This window comes from Gopherus evgoodei, chromosome 4 (assembly GCF_007399415.2).
Source record: "Gopherus evgoodei ecotype Sinaloan lineage chromosome 4, rGopEvg1_v1.p, whole genome shotgun sequence".
NCBI classification, from domain to species: domain Eukaryota; kingdom Metazoa; phylum Chordata; order Testudines; family Testudinidae; genus Gopherus; species Gopherus evgoodei.
The window spans coordinates 17,610,711-17,628,300 of NC_044325.1; the positions used below are offsets into that span (position 1 = coordinate 17,610,711).

Consider the following 17,590-nt stretch of genomic DNA (forward strand, 5'->3'; position numbering starts at 1 on the left):
TGAGGGATGGCGTCACCCACTTCTTTGTTGAGGGAGGGCTCACTCAGCACCGGAGTACAGGCCATGGGTTCTGCCTCTGCCCTGGTGCAGCACTCCGATTGCAGCACTGGCAGCACCTCGGCCAGCTTGTCTGATGCGGACAGGTAGGGCTGGGAGTACTGGACTGGCATTACCGGCACCCCACACGGATTCCAGTACTGCCACGGCCCCTGCTGAGTTGGCACCGTGGCAGGTGCCACCTCAGTCTCCTGCATCAGAGAGGAATCACCCTGCCTCAGCAACAGGCTGAAGTCATAGATTCATAGATTCTAGGGTCAGAAGGGACCAATGTGATCATCTAGTCCGACCCCCTGCACAAAGCAGGCCACAGAACCCTACCCATCCACTTCTATAACAAACCCCTAACCTATGCCTGAGTTATTGAAGTCTTCAAATTGTGGTCTGAAGACCTCAAGCTGCAGAGAATCCACCAGCAAGTAACCCATGCCTCACACTGCAGGGGAAGGCGAAAAACCTCCAGGGCCTCTGCCAATCTGCCCTGGAGGAAAATTACTTCCCAACCCCAAATATGGTGATCAGCTAAACCCTGAGCATGTGGGCAAGACTCACCAGCCAGCACTCAGGAAAAAATTCTCTGCAGTAACTCAGATCCCATCCCATCCAACATCCCATCACCAACCACTGGGCATACTTATCTGGCGATAATCAAAGATCAATTGCCAAAATTAGGCTCTCCCATCATACCATCCCTTCCATAAACTTATCAAGCTTAATCTTAAAGCCAGATATGTCTTTTGCCCCCACTACTCCCCTTGGAAGGCTGTTCCAGAACATCACTCCTCTAATGGTTAGAAACCTTTATCTAATTTCAAGTCTAAACTTCCTAGTGTCCAGTTTACACCCATTCGTTCTTGTATCTACATTGGTACTAAGCTTAAATAATTCCTCTCCCTCCCTAATATTAATCCCTCTGGTATATTTATAAAGAGCAAGCATATCCCCCCTCAGCCTTCTTTTGGCTAGACTAAACAAGCCAAGCTCTTTGAGTCTCCTTTCATATGACATAAGTCACGGTCTGAACCTTTGAACTCAAGGCCCAAGTCCTCCTACTGACCCTGGTAGGCGAATGGCACAGCGACAAGGAGTTGCGCCGCCCTCTGGAGGAACAGTACCGCGGTGAGCATGACTAATGTTGAGACCTCAAGCGAGGCCTCCAGGATGGGGACCAACGACGAGGAGACCTTCTGGGAGAGAGTGTTTGGTGTCTAGGCTACCTATGGCCAGACAATAGTCGATACTGGCAGTACAGGGAGTGACATCACAAGTCCAGAGTCCCCCGCCTAGTACGAGTGGATCTCGTCAGAGATCTTAGCTGTTTGGCTAGCAAGCTAGGGTGTGGCACTGGGTCCCAAGGTCTCAGCGAGTGGACTTGCGTCTGCGATCCAGCGACCTGGAGTGTTCCACCAGTCTATGCTGCATCCCAGTGGCCTTCCCCTTTGGTGCCTCAAACAGAGCCATATCAGTCACCTGGCATGGCACCTCCAGAGTCGGTCAGCCTTGCTTCTGGGCCACTGAGACTGCTTCAGGCACTGCAGGCCCCATCACAGGCTGGGAACTCTTGCCACTACCTGGGATGGGGGTACGTTGGCAGAGTTGGTAGGTCCAACCTCCCCTGTAATCCCATGACTCCTTGTAGTGGGCGCATGGCCTGAGAGAGATCCTTTGCCTGATGCTCCTCTGTCCTTTGGTGCCAAGGGGCTTCATTTCTTCAGCTTCTTCTTCGGCACTGGCAAGATGGAGCTGTGCCGGGCCGAGTGTAGTGCCATGCTGTGCACTGAGGCCAAAGTGCTGGGTGTAAGTGCCGCAGTAGAAGGTTCCGATGCTGGATGAAGAGCAGCCTGCATCAATAATGTCCTCAAGTGGATACTCCACTCTTTGAGTCCGCAAGCAAAAGTTCATACAGATGTAGCACCTGTCATTGCAATGACCTTCTCCCAGACACTTAAGGCAGCTATTGTGCAGATTGCTGATCGGCATCAGCCTGCTGCACTACACACATGGCTTAAAGCCAGGGGAACGGGGCATAGCCCCCTCAGAGCAAAGTCCCAACAGGGGACTCTCTTAACTAACACAGACTATCAGCTAACTATGAAACTATGCACAACCACAACTAATAAGTCAATGGATAAACCGCTACTGCTCTTGCAAAGCAAGACAAGGCGCTCCAACCAACCGTCACAGGTGGTAAAAAGGAACTGAGAGGGTGCAGGGCCGCCACTGCCTGATATACCGCCGCATGGGAGCTCCACTGCCGGCCCTACAGACACTGCTAAGGCAGAAATCTTCAACAACTGTGCACGTTGGTGCGCGCACTGCTAAAATGGAACCGACATGAGCAAGCACTCAAAGAAAAACCTCTTGCAGATACTGCATCGGTCTGCTGGGTGCGCTTCTCCCAGACACTTGAGGAAAGAGTTGTGGGAGTTGCCTGTTCCCATGGGCTTGTGGCAGGTTCTGCAAGGTTTAAATCCTTGGGATTGAGGCATGACCCAAACCCCAAGGGGGAAAAGGAAAGCTGGGGTAGGGGAAGGGCCCCCACTCCTACACAACTCAGCTCACTAACTCACTTTAAAACACTATGCAAACTATTAAAACTATGTACACACAGCTAGCTAATAGAACTAGGGGAGCACTTGCAAGAACAAGCAAGCAACCGCACTTCCAAAGACCATCACTGGCAGTAAGAAGGAACTGAGGTGGTGCTGGGTCGGCAGGATCCTATATTCACCGCCACTCCAGGGAGCTTCACAGCTGACCCGACAGGTGCTGCTAGGTGAAAAAAACTTTACAAGGACTGTGCCCATGGTGCATGCACACGTAATTGGAATCAATATGAGCAAGCACTTAATGAAGAAAACCTACTTCTCAATGGGAGTGCTGTGAAACAACAAGCAATCCTTCATACTTAAATCCTAAAATTGCATATCAGACAGACAGTTTCCCATTTGTAATATTCCTAAAAAGTTTATTGTGGAGATAATCAAAATATTACAAGCCTTCTACTATTGGCACCTGATGCCATCTCCAAATACTAAAATGGACAAGACTGAAAACACAACAGTGCTTGCAGAACAACTTAAGCTATCCAATGTTGTGTCCTGGGTTGCTGCAGTGGGAATAATATGAAGACTGTGACAATTGAAAAATGTTTAATTAATTATGCTTCTTTTAATTTAATAATGCTGAATTATCCATGAAGAAGAAACCACCAAAATGTAGCCTCTACACAACTTGATTCGCCACATATTGTACTACATATTGTACTGCTGCAGATTACAGAACAGCTGCAGGTAACTTGCCTTTGTCGGGAACTAGAGAAGACTGAGGAAAGAGCTTTCTGTAAACTACAATTCACACTGGAAAGTCAATAGATTGTTAGATTCTATATCAATAGATAGAACACTAAGATCCCATTCTTACTCACAGAAAGGAAAAAAAGAACAGGAATTTCAGAACCATAATTAAAGGCACCATAGTAAAAAAAGACAGTTACTCACCTTTGTAACCATTGTTCTTCGAGATGTGTTGCTCATATCCATTCCAGTTAGATGTGCGCGCGCCGCATGCACTTTCGTTGGAAGATTTTTACCCTAGCAACACTCAGTGGGTCGGCTGGGCGCCCCCTGGAGCGGCGCCATTATGGCGCTGGATATATACCCCTGCCAACCCAATTGCCCCTCAGTTCCTTCTTGCCGGCTACTCCGACAGTGGGGAAGGAGGGCCGGTTTGGAATGGATATGAGCAACACATCTCGAAGAACAACAGTTACAAAGGTGAGTAACAGTCTTTTCTTCTTCGAGTGCTTGCTCATATCCATTCCAGTTAGGTGATTCCCAAGCCTTACCTAGGTGGTGGGGTCGGAGTGAGATGTTGCAGAATGCAAAACTGCTGAGCCAAAGGCTGCATCATCTCTGGACTGTTGAACCAGAGCATAATGCGAAGCAAAGGTGTGGACCGAAGACCAGGTAGCTGCACGACATATCTCCTGGATAGGTACACGAGCCAGGAAGGCGGCAGATGAAGCCTGAGGTCTGGTAGAATGCGCGGTGATGTGGCTTGGGGAAATATGAGCCAAATCATAACAAGTGCGGATGCACGCCGTCACCCAAGATGAGATCCTCTGAGAGGAAACAGATAGGCCTTTCATTCGGTCTGCTACCGCGACAAAGAGTTGGGGTGTTTTATGAAAGGGTTTTGTCCGCTCAATATAAAATGCGAGCGCTCTACGGACGTCCAGGGAGTGCAACTGTTGCTCCCATCGCGTTGAGTGTGGCTTCGGAAAGAAGACCAGGAGAAAGATGTCCTGGTTAACATGAAAGGCTGAAACCACCTCAGGGAGGAATGCCGGGTGTGGTCGCAACTGCACTTTGCCCTTGTGGAACACAGTGTACGACGGATCCATCATAAAAGCCCTAAGCTCGGAGACTCGTCTGGCCGATGTAATGGCTACAAGGAAAGCTGTCTTCCAAGACAGGTATAGTAGCGAGCAGGTTGCTAACGGCTCGAATGGGGAAGACATAAGTCTGGTTAAAACCAGGTTGAGGTCCCAGGTCGGGGCTGGGTGGTGTACTTGAGGGTATAAGCGCTCCAAGCCCTTGAGGAACCTCGAAACCATAGGGTGTGAGAACACGGAACGGCCACCTTCGCCTGGGTGGAAGGTAGAGCTGGCTGCCAAGTGCACCCTCAGTGATGATACTGCTAGGCTCTGCCATTTGAGAGACCAGAGGTAGTCCAAAATAGCGGGGATCAAGACCTCAGTGGGAGTAAGATTAAGCGTTTCGCACCAGCAGGAGAAACGCTTCCACTTGGCCAGATACGTTGACCGAGTGGAAGGTTTCCTGCCACCCAGGAGAACTTGTCGTACTGATTCAGAGCAACGTAACTCTGACTGGTTTAGCCACGCAGCAGCCACGCCATGAGGTGAAGAGCCTGCAGGTCCGGGTGGCGAAGTCTGCCGTGGTCCTGAGTTATGAGGTCTGGGTGGAGTGGCAGGGTAATTGGGTTGGCTATCGACAGGTCGTGCAATGTGGTGTACCAGTGCTGCCTGGGCCACGCTGGAGCGATCACAATGATGCGCGCTTTGTCCCTGCAGAGCTTCAGCAGGACCTTGTGAACCAGCGGGAACAGTGGGAAGGTATAAAGGAGCTGGCTCTTCCAGGGCATCAGGAAAGCGTCCGAGATCGATCCCGGGGAGAGACCTTGGAAGGAGCAGAACATCTGGCATTTCCTGTTCTCGCGGGAAGCGAACAGGTCTATGTGGGGAAATCCCCACTTCTGGAAAACAGAATGAATAATGTCTGGGCGGATCGACCACTCGTGAGACAGGAAAGACTTGCTGCGTTGATCCGCCAGAGTGTTCCAAACACCTGGGAGAAAGGACGCTACCAGATCTATCGAGTGGGCTATGCAAAAGTCCCAGAGTTAGATGGCCTTCTGACAAAGGGGGGAGGATCGTGTCCCTCCCTGTTTGTTTATGTAGCACATGGCCATTGTGTTGTCTGTAAACACTGAGATACAACGGCCTCGCAACTGTTGCTGGAACGCCTGGCATACCAGGCGGACTGCTCTCAGTTCTCGGACATTTACGCGTAATGCCAGCTCCTGAGATGACCAAAGGCCTTGAGTACGAAGGTGACCGTGGTGAGCACCCCAGCCGAGAGATGATGCGTCCGTCGTCAGGGACATTGAGGGTTGGGGCGGATGGAACGGCATCCCTGCACACACCAGGGAGGGAGTTAGCCACCATTCTAGGGAGCCTAGGGTGCTAGGTGGAATGGTGACTATCGTGTCTATTGGGTCCCTGCCCGGGCGGTATACCGAGTTGAGCCAAACTTGGAGAGGACAGAGGCAAAGCCTGGCGTGTTTGGTTACAAACATGCAGGCAGTCATGTGACCCAGGAGACCGAGACAAGTGCGAGCCGAGGTCATCGGGAAATTCTGTAGACCTCAGATGATTGTTGCCATCACCTGAAACTGCGGCTGTGGTAAGCAGGCTCTGGCTACATTGGAGTCCAGGATAGCTCCTATGAAGTCTAACCTCTGCATGGGAACCAGAATGGATTTTTCTATATTGATCATCAGGCCTAGACGTGTGAATAGGTCCTTGATGATGCCCACATGCTGAGTGACTTGTGTCTCGGAGGTCCCTCAGATGAGCCAATCATCCAGATACGGAAAAACGTGTATCCGACATCGGCAGAGGTAGGCTGCTGCGACTATGGCCATACACTTTGTAAATACCCTTGGGGCTGTAGAAAGGCCAAACGGCAGGACCGTAAACTGGAAGTGCTGACAGTTGGCTACAAAGCGGAGGTATCTCCTGTGTGGAGGAAAGATGGCGACGTGAAAGTATGCGTCCTTCATATCGAGGGCAGCATACCAGTCTCCAGGATCCAAGGACAGGATAATGGTCCCCAGGGATACCATGTGGAACTTCAACTTTATCATAAACTGGTTGAGTCCTCGCAGGTCTAGGATAGGTCTGAGACCTCCCTTTGACTTGGGGATTAGGAAATAATGGGAGTAAAACTCCTTGTCCCTTTCGTCTATCGATACCTCCTCTATAGCTCCTATGGCAAGGAGCGTCCGCACCTCTTGTAAGAGGAATTGCTCATGAGAGGGGTCCCTGAAGATGGACAGGGTTGGAGGGTGGGAGGGCGGGGTTGAAATAAACTGGAGGTGGTACCCATACTCCACTGTGCATAGGACCCAGCGACCTGAAGTTAACTGGGACAACGCCAGGAGGAAGTAGGAGAGACGGCTGGAGAAGGGAGGACAGGGAACCTGGCCTGTAACTGGTATGCCACCCTCGGGCACACCTTCAAAAGTTCGTCTTTGGTCCCAGTGGTGGTTTCGAGGGACCTTGATTTTGGCCCCCTTGGGGTCCTGACAGTCGTCTGCGATCACCTCGGCCATGCCGCCTGCCAAACTCCTGTCTTTGTCTAGGCCCAGTGCATGGGCGGTGAGGCTGGGGACAGAAAGGCCTGCGTCGGGTCACCGGCATATGCATGCCGAGAGAGCGCATTATGACCCTGTTGTCCTTCAGGCTTTGCAGCCTGGGGTCAGTCTTTTCCGAGAAGAGGCCTTTACCATCAAATGGTAAGTCCTGAATGGTATACTGCAGCTCCGGTGGGAGGCTTGAAACCTGAAGCCATGAGATGCGCCTCATGGCAACACCCGAGGCCAGAGTCCTGGCTGCTGAGTCTGCTGCATCCAACAAGGCCTGGAGGGAAGTTCTGGTCACCTTCTTCCCTTCCTCCAAGAGGGCAGCGAACTCTTGGCGGGAGTCTTGAAGGAGAAGCTCCGTAAACTAACCCACCGCCACCCAGGTGTTATAATTATAGCGGCTAAGCAAGGCTTGTTGATTTGCCACCTGGAGCTGTAGGGCCCCTGCCGAGTACACTTTGCAGCCGAGTAGGTCCATTCACCTAGCCTCTTCGATTTCGGGGCTGGCGCCTGCTGACCATGGCATTTCCTCTCATTAACGGACTGGATGACTAGTGAGCAGGGAGGAGGATGGACGTACAAGTACTCGTACCCTTTAGAAGGCACCATATATTTATGCTCGACTCCCCTGGCCGCAGGAGGGATAGAGGCTGGGGACTGCCATATAGTATCAGCATTCGCCTGGATGGTCCGAATAAACGGTAGGGCCACTCTAGTGGGGGCATCCGCCAATAGAATGTCCACTACCGGGTCCTCTACCTCCTGAACCTCCTCCACTTGGAAGTTCATATTGAGTGCTACCCTCCTTTGGAGGTCCTGATGGGCCCTCAGGTCGATTGGAGGAGGGCCCGAGGAGGATGTTCCTGCCACCGCCTCATCTGGAGAAGAGGAAGAGGAGATGCCGGCGACAAGCAGGTCCTGTGTGGCCTCTTGCTCTTGGGCGACCTCCTGCTCCAGTGGAACCTGGGAGTCCGCTGGGTGAACTGGGCCTTCCTCCGTTGCAGTCAGAGGGGGATGGCTAACCGTCGCCTCTGGCACTCGGTGCTCTGATGAGACAGAGCGGGACGGTACTATTGGTACGCCTTGGGCCTAGTGGTACGCCTAAGGTGTCCAGAAAGAGCACTGATGGGGTCTTTGGTCCTGGGCCTGGGTCTCTCGGAAGACTCTCATGGGCACATCAGAATCGCAGTCCTGAGCATAAGAGCTGTCCGCGTGGGATGACACTGATGCGTGTCTGGATGGCCATGGAGGTGCTGAAAAGCCCTGGGCAGAGTCTCTGTCTCAAGCAGACCTTGCTCTACTTGGCACCAGGGACCGGTACCAGGAGGCATACCGGTACAGGGAACGAGATCAGGACCTGCGACTGGAGCAGTGCTGGGAGGTCGACCGAGATCTCGAGGCTCATGTTAGGAGCGGCTACAGGAGTCACAGTCCCTGGAGCGGTGCCGGGAGCTGGAACGGTGCCAAGAGTAGCGGGCCAGCGAACGGGATACCGACCGGTGCCGCGAGTGCGACCGGTACCGAGGAGGAGAACCATACCAGGACGGTGAGCAGTGTCGGGACCGGGAGTGCCGACGGGACCTGGAACGTCTGCGGGACTGTGATTGTGAACGGTGCCGCTCTGCTGTGCCGACAGAGGATGGTCTTATCAAGGTAGGCTTGCCGACAGACTGTATTACCCGCACCGGCGGTGCCGGGGGTTGAGGCAGCGTCGACTCTGTCATGGCAATCAGAGCCCTCGCTGTTGAGAACGTCTCCAGCATGGATGGAATAGTAAGCTCAACCACGGCTCGCGCCGGGGAGCTGACAGGCACCAGACTCAACGGCCCTTGTGGGATCGGAATCGACGGTGCCGATGTCGTCGGTGCTGCGGCAGGTGTCAGTGCCAGGCAATCTGACTTAGACGAGCTCTCTGGCTGCGGTGCAGATGACACGGAAGCAGCAGGAGTCTTAGGTTTTCTCGACCTCGGGGAGAGGGAGCGGTGCCAAGTTGACTTCAGTGCTGGCAACGGCCGGTGCCAAGAGGCCTTGGCAGTACCGGCGCGGTCCAGTGCCGAGGAGGCGCTTCTGCCCGCCGATTGACCAGCGCTCAGTGCCGAAGGCTGAGGGGTAAGAGCCGCCTCCATGAGGAGCTGCTTTAGCCAAAAGTCCCGCTCCTTTTTTGTTCTCGGCTTAAAAGCCTTGCAAATGCGAACCTTATTTGTCAGGTGAGATTCCCCGAGGCACTTAAGGCAGGAGTCGTGTGGATCTCCTGTCAGCATCGGCTTATGACAGGCCGAGCACGGTTTGAAACCCGGTGAACCGGGCATGGGCCCCGGCACCGGGTGCGGGGAAGGGGCTAATCCCCGAACCCCTCTTAACTATACACTAACTATGAACGATAAAAATTAACTAAAACTATATAACTTTGAACTATATACACAAAAAAATAACTAGAGAACTGCGAGTAGCTAGGGAGGTGGAGGTTAGTACAACCGCACTCCACTGTTCCAACGACCGACATGGGCGGTAAGAAGGAACTGAGGGGCGGTTGGGTCGGCAGGGGTATATATCCGGCACCATAGCGGCGCCTCTCCAGGGGGCGCCCAGCCGATTCACTGAGCGTTGCTAGGGTTAAAAATCTTCCGACGAACGTGCACGAGGCGCGCACGCACCTAACTGGAATGGATATGAGCAAGCACTCGAAGAAGAATATAAAACAATATAGTAGTTGTTTAAGAGCTCATGGTGTTTTACATACCCTGCAATAAGAAAATATATCAGATCCTTGTATAAGCCTAAGTCTAAGAACCCTTTTAGCTTTTGTCTTCAGTACTTCAGAGAGCAGACAGGTGACTTGCTGTGAAAATCTGGACAAGTTATTTTTATTAGGTTATCTCATGTACTGTTATCACACTGCTCACTCAAAAGCATAGATTCTTCAGCATATGAGAGGAGACATAGGGCTAGTCTACACTGGCAACGTTAAAGTGCTGCCACGGCAACGCTTTGACATGGCTTGTGTAGTCACTATGCCCCTTGTAGAGATAGCTTTTTTAGAGCGCTGGTGCACGGTCTATACTGGCGCTTTACAGTGCTGAAACTTGCTGCACTCATGGGGGTGTTTTTTCACACCCCTGAGCAAGAAAGTTGCAGCGCTGTGAAGTGCCAGTGTAGACAAGCCCATAGACAAAGGGCCAGACCCTCAAATAAGGTCCAAAGAGTGTAGATGCTCTTGTAAAAGTAGATGCTTTTGTAGCTCAGTGTCTGTGCTTGTTTTGCAAGCTTTAAACCTATAATATGGTCCTCTCTGATCATTAGAGAAGTTTAAATCTAGCATTCAGTGTTTACCAACTATATGCAGAAAAATTTACAAAATACTTTGTCCTACAGCATAAAGGGACACTGTAGCCTAAGTCAAATGCTTTCAATTGGATAAATAAAAATCAGAAAACAATGGCCAGCCATTTTTAAATAAAAAAGCTTTCAGAGCATAGAAAAGAAATCTAAACTTAAAATCTGTCATGTCTATCCACAGCATCCATATTCCTGCCTGCAATTTGTCATGCATTGACATGAAGTATTTTAATGCCCAAAGCTACACCAGTACACCATTTCACCCAAGAAGTTATATGGAAGCACACAGTATCAAACTATGGGCTAAATCCTGCAGTCCTCACTACTGTAATTTAAATGCGAGCATCCTCAAAAGTAAGGACTGCAGGATTTTGATTTGGTTTTTTTTTTTAAACTATAATTTTCTTAATCCACTGAAACAAATTTAAAAATCCCAATTTCTAAATGGGCATTTCAACATTATGATAGCAACCACTTTCAGGCCAGTTATGCAGCCTGTATGCTGGAAAATCTTCCACAGACTTGAATGAGAGATTTGTCTAACAGACTGCCATAGAGCTGGTGCCTTCAAGGATTAACAGAGTACCCACAGCATAGTTATCACACATTCAACATTTGTAAAATTAAACATACATCTAATTTCAAGGTTTACTAAACTCGTCCTTTCCCAAAATTCTCAGCACTGTATTTATGTCTTTCTTCTTGTCCTTATCTAGGCTGGCCTTGTAAAAAAGAAAAGAAATTCATACAGGCATGGGATATGATTACTGAGTTTAAACTGAGGCGCTTACACAAGATACCTAAAATACCCTGACCATGTAAGGACTCTATAAGAAGAAAATTATTTAAGGCAGTGAGTCCCAAAGGAAAGGAAAAGAAAAAAAGAAAAATAATAGCCCCACAACCCTGTTCCCAAAAAGTACTCTGGCTGGTATCAGAGATCCCAGTTTCCAGAGAGAAATGATCTCTCTGTAAGGGTGGGATTTTCAAAGGCACATAAGTGATTTAGGAATCTAAGTACCATATACTTGTGCTTCTAAAACAAGTAGATGCTTTTAAAAACTCTATCTTAAATGCTTCCACGTGTAAAAAAGATCATGCCAGCCCATCACCCTATGCATGTTGACAAGAGATTATGTCCCCCTTCTGTTTTGCCCTCAGATGAAATGGAAGGAGCCTTATACCAATAACATGAGCACTTGTGAATACCTATGGTTTTTAAGCCCACATAGAGATTTAGGAGGCAGAACTGAGTTCTCTTCAATGGTATCTCATTTAATTTTGCCCTTTAAATGGCTAGCTTTTTTCCAACATGGCTGTTTTACAACCATCACATTTTTGTTTGTCTGAATAATTTTTTTAACAAGCTTGACTTTTTTGTACTTGTGAAATGGTTTTGATCACATATTTAGATTATTAGATGAGCAAGATTCTTAAGAAAATGTGTTGACAAACTTGCTAAGTAAAAGGATAAAATTCTGTTTTCTGTTAAAATACTGGTACTTTACTTATTTATGGATAGACAACAACTGGACATAAGTATCTCTGATTCCCCTTCAGAATTATCCTTAGGCTACATATTGAAAATAGTACATGTAAACAATTTAATATTTTGTTTATACGGATGTTGTTTTGGGTCACATCACTACACAATGGACTGTGGGATGAAATGATTACAGCGAAGTCTACCAAGAACAAGGCCAATACATAAAATGAACCACTGGTGTAAGAGAATGTAAACTAGGGATGTAGTTCCCAAAAACATTCTGCAGATCAGCTGAATGCTTTAAATTATTTCTGCTGGTGAATTATAATAATAAAAAAACCTGTGGTATAAAGGGAGCAAAGAGGCCGCAGACAGCAGCCCAGAGGGGCTTACCCACATCACAAATGCCCCTGATCCAGAGGAATAAGAGCAGAATTTCCCACTGATCAGCAGGCTCCAGCAATTTAAAAGGACAAGCTCCTGACCTTTCTGTGGGCCATAAACTCCACTCCCTGAAGAGTGTGTGCAGACTTTTGAGTCCCTTTACCAGGTTTTACCCTGGAATGCAGCCCAAAAATATCTAATAATAATAATATGACCTAGGACTTGACTGAATATACCAAACAAAAAGCCATGAAAATGTTAGCAACAAAAAGCACTTTCTGTTTTTTCTTTCATTTTTTTTCAATGGTTCATGTGTCCTTTGATATTTTTGCCAATTTTAGACACAGAGTTTTCCCCTAAATAGTCAGCACGACTTGACATACCTCAAGGGCAAATTTGTACTCACTGGAATTGAGAAGAATCATAGCCTTGACACACAGATACTCCTTGTGCTGTAATTTCAGCTCTCGAAATCTTGATGTTGTGGCCAGGAGCATGTCAAAGATTTCCAGAATTCCTTCTACACATTTCCCCTCATCCCTACATAAACATAGATCAAAGAGATGATCCCCCTGCACAAAAGAGCTTACAATTTAAGTATAAGAAAAGAGACAACAGATGGAAATAGAGACAGTGGAGTACAAGGAAATAATTAGACAATATTGGTCAGCATGATAGACAGTGATCTCAGCTCACTAGCTACCTGTGGTCAAGTTTTTTTTGTAGGCATCATGGCAAAGGAAAATGTTAAGGAAGGATTTGAAGGACAAGCTATCATTGATCTAAAAGAGAAAAGTGAACTTTACAAATAACTATTTGTTTGAGAAGGTACATTCCCTGTAGTAGCTGAAGATCTCCATAAAAATCGGATCACAGACCAAATATAACTTCTTGAAAACTTTTTTTTTTATTTACAGAATACCCTTAATGTCTGCTGACCCAGACTGATCTATCTTGCAAAGATGCAGGAATGTATACAACAGGCAATCCATATTCAGAACATACCTGCTTTTATAAAAATCCAGTGAATAACACATTTTTCTTAGTAATTTCTTTAGCATCGTCTTGAACAAAGCATATCCTTGAAATGATTTTTATGTAAGTAAATCAATATTTATGCCATATCATTTGGAAACAGAACTTGTTTCCTTTGCTACAGAACCAATATTGCCTTTTAACTATCTGCAGCTTAAGGGTACATCCACACTACCCGCCGGATCGGCAGGTAGCGATCGATCTATCGGGGATCGATTTATCGTGTCTCATCCAGACACAATAAATCGATCCCCGAATGCTCTACCGTCGACTCTGGAACTCCACCAGGGAGAGAGGCGGAAGCGGAGTTGACGGGGAAGCCGCAGTCGTCGATCCCCCATAGTGAGGACGGGAGGTAAGTCGATCTAAGATACGTCGACTTCAGCTACGCTATTCTCATAGCTGAAGTTGCGTATTTTAGATTGATTCCCCCTGCCAGTGTAGACCAGGCCTATAAGATGATGCTTTGTATCTCACTCAGGCATATTACTGTTACAGATCTGAATTTTTGATTTTTTCCCTCATAGGTGCAAAGTGCTTAAGAAACAATATTTTAGGGCCAGGTAGGAGAGTAGATTATCTCATTGACTTTTCACCTTTGGGAACCTGCTCAAATTCTGATTAGGTCTTGCAGAGAATTGTTCATATTACATCCCACCCAAATGGTACACACTGTTATGCAGATGCCTGAAAATGGCAATATGGTCACTTGTAACATATGAAATTAACTCAACCAAAGACAAGTTTTCAGTGTTTATTTTATTTACATAGCACACAGACACACAGCTATTTCCTACTTCACTAACATTGCAAAGCCTGTTATTTTTGCCATATTTAGAAAAATTAGTGTGCTATAATGATACTGCAAATAGAGAAAATGCTACAGAAATATATTTAGGTGGGCTCATGAGATATGTTCTGATAAAATGTCTAGTCTTTCTTGGGGGAATATAGTAGCTACAAAAACTATTTTTAAACTGTGTTTTTTAAAAATTTGGTAAGTGTCTAGAGTACTGGACAGACACTAGAGAAATCAACAAATACTGGTATGCTGAACATAGTTATTTATGACAGGAATTAAGGAACTCACAAGTTTGATCCACCTGACAATATTATTTTTGTCAAGAGTTCTTGATCTACTGGAGAGATTAGGAACCTCATGACATTATTTTTACAGCATCATTTACTTTCACTTTCAAATGTGAAATGTTAATAGTATCCCTAATGGCCATATGCTCCCTTTTACCATATGCTGAAATTAAACATACATCAGAAGAGACTAATTTATATTTTTCCTTACCTGTCTAATACAAGATCTGGTGCAAAAATTAGCTTGCCAGGATAATCAATCGACCTCCACATCAGACCTACCATTAAAACTTCCATCCAACAACTCTCCAAGAGCCTCACTTGGTCATACAGACTGAGCTCTATGAAGCCTAAAACAATGAAATAATAACAACATCAGACATGTTCACCTGTTTCATTATTTTGTATAAAAAAAAAAGCACAGAAAATATCTCAGATACTAGAAGAAAATAGTCACAAGTTATATGTTGTGGAGAAAACTTACCACAAAACAGTTTTAAAATCATGACGAATCATACCTGTGCTACTGCTTTTGCATATAGGGTGAAATTCTTCCGTATGCACAGAGCCAGCTCTAGGTTTACACACCTCTCTGCGCAAGGTAAATTTCTATTAGCAGCAACAAAGGAACAGAAGAAGCAGTAGCAGAGTGTAACTCATTCCATTCCATTCTACTGCTCCTACTGGAGAACTGATCCTCCGCTGCTGCTCCTAGTAGGACACCGCTCCGGTACAGAGGATGATTAAGAGACAGAACAACAGAGATAAGCAGAGTGAGAGAGAATGCACAAAGATAATTAAAAATGAAAGAAACAAAAGGATGGTCAAATATAATGAGGCTCAAAAATCAAGGAGGGACAAACGGAACAAGGGGCCAGACCAGTGGTCTAATTTCAGTGAACCTGTGTTCACAACCAAGCTTAAGCCTTGTCAAACCTGGGTATCTATAGTTGGGCAACTAAACAAGGTGCATGACTTCCAAACAAACACCTATAATTCCTCTAAAACCCCATAGTGGAAAATCATGAAGTAACCTGACCACAGATGCAGTTTATTCCTAACCCTTTTCAATCAGTTGTATTAGATCTTTATATTGTGAGATTTTTATAGCCACTCAGGTTCTTGTTATCCTGCCCAATATATCTGTGGATGTTCTCATTATTCTTAAAAATGCCCAATTCCCTTTTTTAATCCACTCAACTACTGGACTTGATGTTGTCACGGAGTGTGGGGGAGTCCGGCCCTGCACCCCTCTTCCGGGGACCCACAGTGACTCTTAGCCAGCCAGTAAAACAGAAGGTTTATTGGACAACAGGAACACAGGTTACAGCAGAGCTTGCAGGCACAGTCAGGACCCCTCCACCGAGTCCTTCTGGGCTTTCAGGGTGCTTGGATCCTAGCTAGGATACCATGAATTCCGCCCATCCAGCCCCAAGCCCAAACTCAAACTGCTTCCCTCTTGCCACTCCCTTCCTTTGTCCCCCTTCCCGGGCAAAGGTGTTGACCTTTCCCCTCCCTTACCTAGCTCAGGTTACAGGCCCTGGCATCGTCCATCCCCTAAAGTCCTCCCCTGCTCTCCCACTCCCCACACAGACAGTCCCTACTGCATCACATCTCTCCCCCCTTCGAGACTGAACTGAGCAGGGTCACTCTGCCCAGTGACCTGGGGAAGTTCAGGGCCCCCTCTCCGGGACAACGCATCTGCTGTCAGGTTGGCACTTCCCTTCACATGGACCACGTCCATGTCATAGTCCTGCAGGAGCAGGCTCCACCTCAGGATCTTGGCGTTGGCTCCTTTCATCTGGTGCAGCCAGGTCAGGGGAGAGTGGTCGGTGTACACGGTGAAGTGTCGCCCAAAGAGATATGGCTCTAGCTTCTTAAGAGCCCACACCATGGCCAGGCATTCCTTCTCAATGGCCGCATAGCTTTGTTCCCGGGGTAGCAGCTTCTTACTCAGGTACACGAAGGGGTGTGTCTCCCCCTTTTCATCCTCCTGCATTAACACCGCCCCCAGTCCCGTGTCTGAGGCATCGGTGAACACCATAAAGGGTTTGTCAAAATCTGGGTTTGCCAGAACTGGGCCACTAACCAGAGCCTCCTTCAGCGCCCGGAAAGCCTCCTGGCACTGCTCAGTCCAGATCACCTTGTCTGGCTTCCCCTTTTTGCACAGTTCAGTGATGGGGCCGGCTATGGCACTAAAGTGGGGCACGAACCTTCGATAGTACCCCGCCATCCCAATAAAGGCCTGGACCTGCTTTTTGGTTTGGGGAGCAGGCCAGTCTCTGATCACCTCCACCTTGGCTGGTTCCAGCTTCAGGCAGCCGCTCCCCACCCAATGGCCCTGGTAAGATACTTCAGCCATCCCCACCTTGCACTTCTCAGCCTTTACTGTTAACCCAGCCTTTCGGAGTCGGTCCAGGACTTGTTTAACCTGGGACATGTGGTCCTCCCAGGTCTGGCTAAAGATGCAGATGTAGTCAATATACGCCACGGCAAAACTCTCCATCCCCCTCAGTAGCTGATCCGCCAGGCGCTGGAAGGCGGCCGGTGCTCCCTTGAGGCCGAAGGGCAGGGTCAGAAACTCATAGAGCCCCAGAGGGGTGATAAAGGCCGATTTCAGCCTGGCATCTGCGTCCAGCGGCACTTGCCAATAGCCTTTGGTAAGATCCATAGTGGTGAGGTACCGAGCACCTCCCAGCTTGTCTAGGAGCTCGTCAGGCCTGGGCATACGGTAGGCATCAGGTACGGTGATGGCATTGAGCTTTCGATAGTCCACACAGAACCGGATTGACCCATCCTTCTTGGGGACCAGCACCACTGGCGAGGCCCAAGGGCTGGAAGACGGCTGGATCACCCCCAAAGCCAGCATGTCCCTGAACTCTCTTTCAAGATCCTGGGCAGTTTTACCAGTGACCCGAAAAGGGGAGCATCTTATAGGGGGATGTGACCCGGCCTCCACCCGGTGGACAGTCAAATTAGTGCGTCCAGGCTGGTTGGAAAACAGCTGTCGGTATAGATGCAGCACCCCCCTGATCTCAGCGTGCTGGCCCGCGGTCAGTTGATCAGAGAGGGGAATTGCCTCCAGGGGGGAACCAGCTTTTGTCCCAGGGAATAGATCTACTAAGGGGTCATCTCCCTGCCCCTCCCAATGTCCACACACGGCCAACACCACATTCCCCGTCACAGTATGGTTTCATCATGTTCACATGGTACACCCGACGGTGATGTGCCCGGTTTGACAGCTCCACCATATAG

General features: G+C 48.2%; 1 protein-coding gene across 1 annotated transcript in view; it reads right to left on the reverse strand.

Annotated features, from left to right (window-relative positions):
* The window catches only part of ESR2 (estrogen receptor 2), an 84,462-nt gene that overhangs the window by 23,004 nt on the left and 43,868 nt on the right, over positions 1-17,590 (reverse strand). The window contains exons 5-6 of the mRNA XM_030558567.1: positions 14,547-14,685; positions 12,618-12,751 (exon numbers count right to left, since the gene is read on the reverse strand). Of these exons, the coding sequence (XP_030414427.1) occupies positions 12,618-12,751; positions 14,547-14,685 (273 nt within the window). The remainder of the gene's footprint in view (positions 1-12,617; positions 12,752-14,546; positions 14,686-17,590) is intronic.